Source organism: Astatotilapia calliptera, chromosome 18 (assembly GCF_964374335.1).
Source record: "Astatotilapia calliptera chromosome 18, fAstCal68.1, whole genome shotgun sequence".
NCBI lineage: Eukaryota > Metazoa > Chordata > Actinopteri > Cichliformes > Cichlidae > Astatotilapia > Astatotilapia calliptera.
Genome location: NC_137439.1, coordinates 8,425,524 through 8,436,206, shown reverse-complemented (window position 1 = coordinate 8,436,206; position 10,683 = coordinate 8,425,524). Strand labels below are relative to the sequence as shown.

Below are 10,683 nucleotides of genomic sequence, written 5' to 3'. Positions count from 1 at the left end.
GTCATGTGTCTGGGCCTTGGAGCCAGGCTTTCATCTTTTTGTTGGCTCGTGTGGATTTTTGGTTTTGCTCTCTGTATTTTTGTTTTTCTGTTTCAGGCTTGTGAGTCAGAGTTATTGTCTTGGCAATAGTTCTTTCTTGTTTAATTTTTTTTAACTTTTCCACAAGTCTTTACCTTCAGTTGTGTTTCTCGGTGTTCTGTGTTTTTATAAAAGACTTGTAGTTTTGTATTTCTTCTTCCTGACTTGCAATTGTTTTATATTTTGTCAGAGCTTACATTTAAAAGCTGCTTTTTGAGTTTACTCAGGTCTCCCAAATCTTGCATCTGGGTGGACATCCTGCCTGCTAAACAGCTGTTTCATGACAGCCACTGCTGCAAAGGATTGATTCACTCCATTAGAAACTGCATCAGTCCAAGCAGCACATACATCTCAAAATCAGCTGGATGGAGACTGAGCGACTCTTTTATCATCAAACAAGACTTAACCACCATGTACACCACAACATCTGAGAAAGTGACCCAAAACACACCTCAAGGATCTTAAAGGATTCTTGACAAAGAAGCGTGACAGAGTCCTGTATCAGCTCACTGACCTTAACCCGGCTGAGAAGTTTTTAGTACGATTTAAATGTAAAAGTAAAGAAAAAGCAACCAACAAGTGCAAAATTTGCAGTCTGTGTGAATGACAAATTCATGGGTGTGCTTCCTGTTTTGGTCTCATTTCCCTGCCAGCTCTGGCAGAATGGAAACTTTGCTGAGCTTTGTTCAGTGTCCCAATTTTAAAATAGAGGATTGATTATTCTAACAGTGTCCCATCACACTGTTATGAGCATTATTACACTACCAGACTATAAAATCCCCCCAGGCCACAAAGGGTACGCTCAAACAATTTGATAATTCAAAAGTAAGGCAGTTTTTTTCACATGGGTGGCTGAAGGGACTATCTTATTAGAGATATATTGAAGCAAAAGTTAACATTTAATTGACAGTGGCCTTTCATGCTCATCATACGAGCACTTCTCCACAGGCCTGTCACGATGTGCTGTCATCACAATTTGGGTGGATTTCCTTCTGCTGCCAAAATCTCCAACCAGACAAGATGAGATGTTACAGTCTGATAAATGAGCTCCATCCAGGTTTAACTGACTAACTCCAGAGAGATCAAATTCTGCTATGGAGGATGGAGGGACATTAAAGTGTTCGTTGATGGGTAACGTCTGGGTCACAATTAACTCCCTTGCTCTGCTTTCATCTGTACTGTATTCACTAGTGCCAAACCAAGTGGACACAAAGAGTCTTATTTTCTTTCTTTAACCTGTAAATGAAAATCTGGTCACTTTTTACACACAATTCTTTGAAAGTTTTTCTATTTGAAAAGAAGCAAATTGGTTTTCCCCAGTGTCCCATTGTAGGCTTTCACTGAGAACTGCCAAGTGATTCTGTCAAACCTGTCAGATAAGGCAAAAACTAATCTTCCTTTCACAAAGTCGAAACTACACCCGTGTTGTGAAGTTGTTGTTTTTCTTTTCAGACTCTACAAAACCTAAGATTTGTCTGTCTTTCCTTCCCCATATTTTACTCTTTGAGTATTTTTTGATGTTCAAAGCTAGTTGAAAGAGAAAAAAAAGTGCGTTCATTATCCCTTTACCTGCTTCTAAAATGTTATTTTAGATTTTCTGTCTCACCTTATCAATCTACTATAACTTTCTTGCTGTGTGTCACTCTCAGTTTGACCTCTGCCACCAAAAGCCTGCTGTTTTCTGTCTCTGCATTTTCTGCACGTCTCACATTGACATAGTTTGAAAACCTCTCACTGGTCTGATTTAAACATTAAGCAGCAGCTGTTTTCTCTGTGTGCGGTATGTCCACAGGCCAGCAAGGTGTCTGATGCTAATGTTGAGTGTTTGTATCTGATTCTCCCACTGTGTTTGCTCTCAACAGGTTTTTTATCATCTCATTCCCCTGCTGTCTATACTCTCAGTAGGTTTTCATTATCAGATCCCCCTGCTGACTCTCTGCACGCCTTCCCCTCTCTTCTCTGTTTTCAGGGCTTTTTCTTGACCGTGCATTATCGACCGAACGCAACCGAAAGCTTCTCTCTCTAAATGTATGCACTCAATATTCTGCACTGCACCCGATCTGTTGAATGTAACATTATAACCTCATCCCCAGGCACTTCTGTGTTACACAAATTGGTCTCAAACGACTACTGTGTGTTGAATCACGGTTGCTTTAACCCACCCCTTACTCTTGACTTAAGTAAAGCCAAGAACAAATTTCGCTTCGAACTGTAGAGCAAATTTTAACCTAGTGTCTAGAAAATCTGGGCGCCATCAGAGCACTCCATGCATTTTGTATGTGTAACTGTGTGTGTGTTTGTAAAACCTTATACAACAAAAAAGTAGCAGACCAAAGTAGATTTTGAATGTGCTTATCTGGGGACCTTTATAGCCTCCTCTTCTTTATATGCCAATCAGATGCTTTTGTCTCTCACAATGCAAGCTTTACTTCACATGAGCACAGCAAACTATTGCCACCTACAGCGACTGGCCTGGCAACGTTGTTGTTCTGTCATTTGAATTAGCAGCAGCTCCCGGATACTTCAGATTATAATGGCATGCACAGCGCAAGCTGTTGATATACTTTATCTGAGACAATGCACACTGGCCAGCTCTTGGATTTACGTAAGCATCTTGCGTGTAATTAACACAATTGCCTCATGCTTTAAAGTTAAGTGTAACTACATAGTGTAGAAACTACATGATATGCAGAGAGGCTAGATTAAATTGGTCATATCATGTTCAAGTGAAGTAAGTCAATAATATATCAATGTTAAATCCCACGACACTGCACGGGTTTCAGACTCGCGCTCTTTAGATTGTGGTTTCAGGAAGGCATCCATCTCAGTCAAGTCGAGCAGCCACCTCTACTTTTTTTAGTATACCAAAAAAAGTAAATTGGGTGGTTGTTACATTAAAAAAGTCTAACTTGTAATTTGAACACAATAATTTCATGTTTCTATGAACGTAATTAAATCATGAAGAATCTGTACGAAATTCAACAACTTAATTTGTTCTTGTTGAGACGACATGATACAATCTAGTAAGAGTGGTTAGTTGCTGAACTCATGAAATTCACAAGATTGCACAAGATTTCAAACTGCAGGAAAATCACTGGAGTTATAAGAGGCAGAGACCTACACACGCACCACCTGCATGCTATTGCTATTTATTGTGTATTATTACAAAAACAAAACAATTCTGCATCAAATACAGGAAATCATACCTTTCCTACATTTCCTAGATTGTTGGCATGGTGGTTAGTGCTGTTGCTTCACAGTAAGAAGGTCCTGTGTTCAAATCCACATTCTGGCTAGTTTGCAGGTTTCTCTCTGGGTATTCTGGTTTCCTCCCGCAGTTAAAAGTCATGCAGTTATTAGAGTTAGGGTAAACTGGTGATTCTAAATTATCTGTGAATGTAAGTGTAAATGGTTGTTTGTTTCTATGTGATAGACTGCTCAGCTGTCCAGGGTGTACCCTGCACCGTAACCTATCACTTCAGGGTTATTTCCCAGCCCTCCTGCAACCAGGATAAAGATAGAAGGATGGTAGTTGTTGAAGACCCATTAAATTTTTATGGTAACCAGGATCTAGACTTTGTTGAACATTATGTAATATGAAGACAGCATGTAGTATTTAAGTGACCAAGTAGTATTGGGGTAAAAGTTATTGAATAGTGTTGAAATGAAATGACAAAATTGTGAAGAATTAAAATATTCCAGGAGCTCAACTTACTTCATCTGAACATGTTTCAATCGCGTTTTATGAACACAAAATGCACAGGTTTACTGAATATGAAAAAGTTGTGTTGATTTAACTCAGTTGTTTAAGTTTCTCCCAAAGCAAAACATTTGTGTGCAACCAATGTCCATTATTGAATCAAGTAAATCCAACATGGCCTTTTTTTCAGTGTATGAGGAGGAGACATGGCTCAAAGAATCGTGAATAAAAATCCATGGGACAATTCTGAGTGCCTGTTGCCTCACCCCTGCCCCCCAAAAAGCCAATCAAGCGTCAAATGGGAAACATATTGGCTAATTTTCTTGCTACACCGATACATGTGCAAAGCAGATCGTTACAACTGGCACATTTCTACATCTTTAAACATGATTACTAAGCTGTAGGTAACTGTAGTGTTCTTTAATTTTTATCAGCTTGCTGTATCCATCATGCAAATAAGCATGGTATTTGATCCCAGTTGTTGTTTTTGTGGGAGAAGCCGAGACACTTTTAATGTCAGCACTCTGGTTTGAGCAGTAAATAAAGGTGTAATGTTGTGAAACAGTGCAGTAGGAATATAACTGGTGGAGGGAAAAGACTTTTGGTGGCCAAAATAAGCGAAGTTTTAAAGCAGTTTTCTTTAAAGTCCACCACACTTTATATTTCACGTGGCAGTGACCACTGAAATAAAAGCTGTCTCCCCATTCTACTAGATAGGAAGTTTCAAGATCATTGCCAAGTTACAAAACTTGCTTCTGATATCACATTCACATGTCTTGATAAAACCATTAGACTAGCTGATGGGTTCGGAAATCCATCAGCCATCCTGATTTAATTGTAATTTAGCTCCTGGGGTCCAATATTTCAAGACTTCCAGTTTAGGAAATCACATCTCTGCCCTCGGAAGCTAAGTCATTACTGGGTGATGACCAGCAGTTGTTAAATGCAGATATCGTTCCTCTTTCCCTCAGTGTGATACTACAATTTTTGTGGTTTTGCAGGTTTCCAGTGTTTACACAGTGTTTTAGTGTATAATGATAAAAACTGATGGACAAAGATGCACATAGTAGCAAAAGCAGTCAAGTGGCTAAACTGAGAACCCACACAAACAGAAAAACATTTCAGCTCAAAAGCGTAATTGCTTGTCATTGCAGTTCATTTTAATGTTTTTGTCTTTCTGAGATTTTTACTTCCTTTTTCTCCTCTTCTGCTTGACCCAGTAATACCCAATGTTCCTCAGAAACTTTTCTGAAAGAGAGAGAGAGACCGTAATGCATCACATACTGCAAGAATTTCACTTAAATAAGCATTAGAGGGGATAAAATTCTTTATATTATATTATATATTTTCACTTAATCCAAGCTTCTACATTTCACTGTGAAATAAATGCATTTTTAAACCCCCCTACATTTAACAGACCTTAAATATTTCTGTTATTATTTAAAACCACTTGAGAATAAATACATGTAAAACTAAAGTGACAAGTCAATTAATTTATAAGCCATTTGGCAGACTTTAAATTGAACTGATCTAATCTAGGTCTCATCTATGAAAAATACAGGTGAACTTCACATTTAAAAATATTGTTTAAATTGAGCATTTTTCATTTTTACTATTTTAAACCATTTATTATCATATTTAAAAACATTAACTTGCAGCAGTTTTAGTGCAGGACTCTGACGTGTGATGTGTAGTACTTTGACAGTCATATTATGTAGGATCTGAAAACTTTTTAGCACTAACAGAATGTTTTGTTCACAATATATTACAATTGTTTTCACAGCTTCACTTCTTTTCATATATCTCTTCTGCTCTTTTCCTTTATCAGTTTCAGACGACTAAATGATACTAATTTAGTTTAGTTATACTAATGATGATACTCATCAAAACTGCAGAATAACCAACTGTGTTAACTCCCGTGGCTCTAAAGTGAGCTATTAAGTTGTCTAATAACATCACAGGTAATTGCTATCACACTCACTCTCCTGGTTGCTCGTTGTCTCTCCTATCATGTTGCATAGCTCAATTTCCTTGAGCCTGATGCAGAGCTCACAGATATCATCCGCCTCGCTCCATGACGCTACAGTAGGATCTTCTTCTGCCGCACTGAAAACATCCAGAGGCTGGTAATCAGGCACCGGCAAAATGTTTGATGTCTTCCAGGCTGCCGGAGCTTCGAGCTGCTGATCAGCACCATCATTCAAGTTGTTAGCAGAGCAGTCGTTTCTGGAACCGATGGGCAAAGAGTTTTTCTGGTTTGGCGCAGGGTCAAAAAAAGGCCAGGTTTTCTTGTTGTCTGTTTTGTCGTGGATAGAGGGGAAATACTTGACAGCTGCCATTTTGCTCAAAGAGAACATTGTTATTGTTTAAATTCAAATTGGGAGATATCCATATTAGCTATTCCAGAACAGGAGTTTCCACAACATGGTGCCCGACTGTTGCCTGGTTTGATGAAAACCCAACTGACAACCCAACAATCACTGACCATGTATCCAGAGTACCCTCTGTAGCACAATGTCATTTAAAAAAAAAAAAACCACACACAGGCTGATATTCTTCTTCAGTTTAAAATAAAGATGGACACTGTAGCTTCTGCATTTGAAAAGGGAAGCTAGCACATATGTGCCTAAAACCTGCATTATTTTTTCCAGTTGCCAGAAGGGGGCACGTCTTCGGGTTTAAAAACAAGTCAGATTTTATAGAGGTCTATGGGAAAGCAACCCTTTGCTCACTGATCTATGGCCACAGAAGTGTCTCAGTCACAAAGCTTATTTAAAATAAGGATCATGTTATAAATGATGGTTTCCATCTGACTTAAAAAGGAGAACAAAGCAGAGCATGCTTTAGTTTGGTGAACTTGTCTCACAAATACATTAAGTATGCTTATACCACAATTTTCCTTTTGCAGACTCACCTTCGCTGGGTGCCACCTGTTCTTCTAATGTATCTGCAGCATCTCAAAGAGATGAGCACCAATGTTCCCCAGACAGCCAAGTACAGGGCACTTGTGGAATACATTTTCAAGACAGTAATGAGATGCTAATGCAAACACTTGTCATGTCTTGGTGACAATTGAAAAAATCAACTTAAAACAACGAGATAATCAAAGATTGTGGAAAATATGCTTGTTTGATTACTTAGAGAGCTGGGTGAGAAGATTGATGATGCTCAGCTCTTTGTGTGGTAGCAAATGTAAAGCACAGTCACTAGCTGATTCGGTTAGCCTGGGTCTTGGCAGTACTTCCTGGAGTTGTACACATGTTGCCCCTCATTTCTCCCCAAGAAATGTAAATACAGCTTTATATGAGATTTTACAGCTGAACGTTGTAATGACAGCCTTTTTTTTATTAGCTATTACACATCGCCTTCATTCTTATGAACTTTTTGTATTGCTTGTTTATATTTATTGTTAAACTAATGTGACTGTGTTGAATGTTTGTTCCCCAGCTGTGCGCACGTTTTAAGCCCACACGGGAATATAACTTGCTCCAAATGTACACAGATTTAGGCGCTTGCACAGCTACTTTACTTTTTGTAAATAAAAAGCATTCGAGTTAGTGAGATTTAAAATGCACACACCATAAAAATGAAGTGTTGAGTAAGGCGTGGATTTGTGTGTGGATGTGCATTTCACGTGAAACGAGTCTGCCTGGCAGGATTTATTACCCCATTGGAACTGAAGGACCCAATCTTGCAAGGCGCAGGGCTTTTGAAACTGTGCTTATTAAACATCGATGGACTGAAGAAGAGCTTTCAGAGGAGAGGGAGGCGCACGGAAGCTGCCGCTGGGAACGTGTAGTAAGACCCTCGACTCGCTCTCTCTCTCTTTCTCACTCTCCCTCACTGCCTCCCTTCCTCCCCTTCAGTTCTGGTTTGAGGAGATCTCTCTTGGAGCTGGAGAGGAGAGTTCGTTCGTCTCTCTCCTCCAGCAGCCGCCGGGCTTCTCTGCAGCCTCTCACCGCTTCACCATGGATCTGGGAACTAAAAGAGTTGCTGGGATTATCGCTCAGGTCGCCCTGCTTCTCTCCTGCGCATACGGGACGACCGGAGAAGGTGAGCCGGCTGTGCGTTTTTTACTTTTCCCGCAGGTAGCGCAGCAAGTGCGGGGAGTCTGCTTAAAACACGACACCATTCATCTGATTAGAGCGATAGAAACACGGGGGACCGATATGTTTTTGTTACTTTTTAAATTAACATTCGAGCTTTATAAAGAGCTTTCTTCTTCTTCATCAGCTTTCAGCGCGTCTTCGTTGCCAATCAGAGGAAATTAAAGAAGTAGATTGTTTTTAAAGATATTTTTACCCTTTTTATTAGAGCAACATTTAAGCCTCCTGCACAAGTCAACTTCTCTAGAAAACATTCCCCTTGTGATTAAGCCCCTTGTATTACATCTTTCCAAAGATTCCTGATTCTCAGACTCACAGTGCCTCCTGAAAACCTTTGTATTTAGGATGCTGCAGCCCAGAAGGTTTCACAGAGCTCAGTGTTTGTCAGTAAAAGGTCTCAGCTGTGTGTTCAAACCTCTGTAGGCTGAAGCCTTTATGATAACCACTGAATCGAGTTCATCCACTCCATACAGCAAGGTTATGTGTTTGCTTTCTGGTTAATTTTGTGCTTGGCAAAGCATGTTGAGCCTGCCCGGAGTACAAGAGTGTGGGTGAAGCTGTGTGTGTGTGTGTGTGTGTGTGTGTGTGTGTGTGTGTGTGTGTGTGTGTGTGTGTGTGTGTGAGAGAGAGAGAGAGAGAGAGAGAGAGAGCGAGAGAGAGGTTGAATGCAGCTTGTACAGTAGATGTGGGCTTGGGACTGAGAGGATGCTGGGTTGCGTCTTAGGTGAAGAAATGTCACTTTTCATCACTGAATCATGTCTGAGTTGAGCATTAGTGAGTCTCCAGGTCTCTAGTTATGTGTCATTGTGGGAATGTGAAGCTGGGCGTTGCTGTTATCTTCCTCTGCCCGAAAGAAGAGGCGAAGGGGAGAGAGATGGACAAAAGGAGCAGAGAGGGAGATGCCATACGCTTGTACACATTGGAAACAGATGGCAAAATGACTCTCCCGCCCTCCTGTCTTGTTCTCTTTTCTCGCAGCTCAGTGATTTCTTTTCATTTCTTATTTCATAGCTTTCCTACCTTACACTCTTAAAGACGTGATTTGTGTAAAATATTGTTATCTTCACTTTCTTCTCCATAGCTCTTTTACTCTGCAAGTCCTCCACTTTTCTTTTTCGTGTTCCCTTTTCCTCTCGCGTCCATATTTACAGTCACTGACCCCCTGAATCCCACAGTCATTAGAAACTCTTGCTGTGCAGCCAAACATTGCTCACACTCGCAGAGCTTTATTTGAAATTCAAGTGGAGACCTCAAAGTTTCCAAAGACACCACATTTGTCAGGCTGAGTGTTGCAAGCATGCACTAGACATCCTGAATATTTCCACTTGATAGAAGGGCGCAGTCATGAAAATACATGAAGTGTTGTGCTTATTAATGCATTTGGATGTTTGAGCTTCACTGTGCAGAATGATATATGGGCACTTTGACACCAGAAGGCTGGATTCACTTTTCATCCGCTGAAGGGGGGGGGTTGTGTGCTGTTTTAGAGAGCCGATATCATATACATGGTCATCTCAAACCTTCTGTTTACAAGGAGCAGCTAGTCCTCATCTTCTCCCCTGTTAAGTGAATTTTCTTTGCTTAAGGGAAGGAGAGAGGCTGGACTGTGATGGGCTGCACTGAGACCCCAGTATAGGATATATGAGTGAGCCACTTAGACAAGTGCAAAGTGAAATAATGAAATATCTCATCTTCTGAAATGGATATTTGCATATTTGTAGGTTTAGGATTTCTGAGACACAGTAGTAGAAACAGTTCTGTGAAACTTATTTGTCTCTATATAATTTGAAACATCATTGAGTGGAAATACCAAGTTAAACATAAAAGCAAAGAGAGAATCCTAATGTTTCACCCTTTGTAGACTACCAGGAGCAACAAGGCGCATAAAAAGTCTCTTTCAGTTTGTGTGTGATTTTGTTGTCTAACAGTAATGAGGTAAGGAAAGAGACACACTCTGCAGACAGATGATGGATAAATGGTGTTGTGGAAAGAGTGTAGACAAAGCCGTGTGTAAGCAGTTAGAGTAGATGGCTTTGTAGTTTCCATCCTTCCTCCTTGAATAAAACATCTAGAGCTTCACCAAAATATCAGGCTCTCTCTCTTTTTCCACCTGCTGTGTTTCTCCTTCAGTTGTTTCCTCGCTTTCCTGCTGCTTCTGACTCAGATGTGGTGCGAACTCTCCATCCGTTCCTCCTTGTCCGACTTGTCTCTCTGCCTGTTGCGTTTTTCTTTTAGCCTTCCTTTTGTTTCCTGCCAGTGTCTCTCCACTCCCTTTGTCCTACTGAAGAGATGCGTCTCTATTTGTTTTCCTTTCGAGTGTCTTTCTCTTTGTCCTCCTCTACCCAAATCTCTTCTCTACACCTGGATCAAAGAGGATGTCTCACTGCGCCATCACTGTTCTTCCAATTCATGCCTCCGCATTTCTTCATCTTTCCCGCTCTGCATGTGTCCTCCCTGCTCACTGAGTCCTTCCACGTGAAGCTGAAAACAGTTTGTTAATACTTTATGACCCAAAATCTTTTTTTTCTGAGAGACCTTGCTTCCCTTATAGATGTGTTTCTGCACATTTTCCAGCTCAGCTTGAAGGTGTGTGGAGCTGTATGTGGAGTCGCCTGCCATCGGTATCACAGGAATAACAGACAAGCCATTTGTGCCACCTTTGCACGTGCAAGAAAGCTAACAGGGAAATCCAGAAGATTTGCAGTCTAACACGTAATATGTGCAATTGTAATCCTGAGACAAAGATAGTAGAAGTGAAAAAGTCTATTCTGGTGTGCTGCGTATCTGTAAATGCTGATG

At 40.4% G+C, this 10,683-nt stretch overlaps 1 protein-coding gene across 1 annotated transcript in view; it reads left to right on the top strand.

The window, feature by feature from the left end:
- The first annotated feature begins 7,649 nt into the window (after positions 1-7,649).
- LOC113011429 (contactin-associated protein-like 4) overlaps positions 7,650-10,683 on the top strand; it is a 163,400-nt gene continuing 160,366 nt past the window's right edge. Inside the window, exon 1 of the mRNA XM_026151015.2 lies at positions 7,650-7,831. Coding sequence (XP_026006800.2) covers positions 7,747-7,831 — 85 coding nt within the window. The 5' untranslated portion in view covers positions 7,650-7,746. The remainder of the gene's footprint in view (positions 7,832-10,683) is intronic.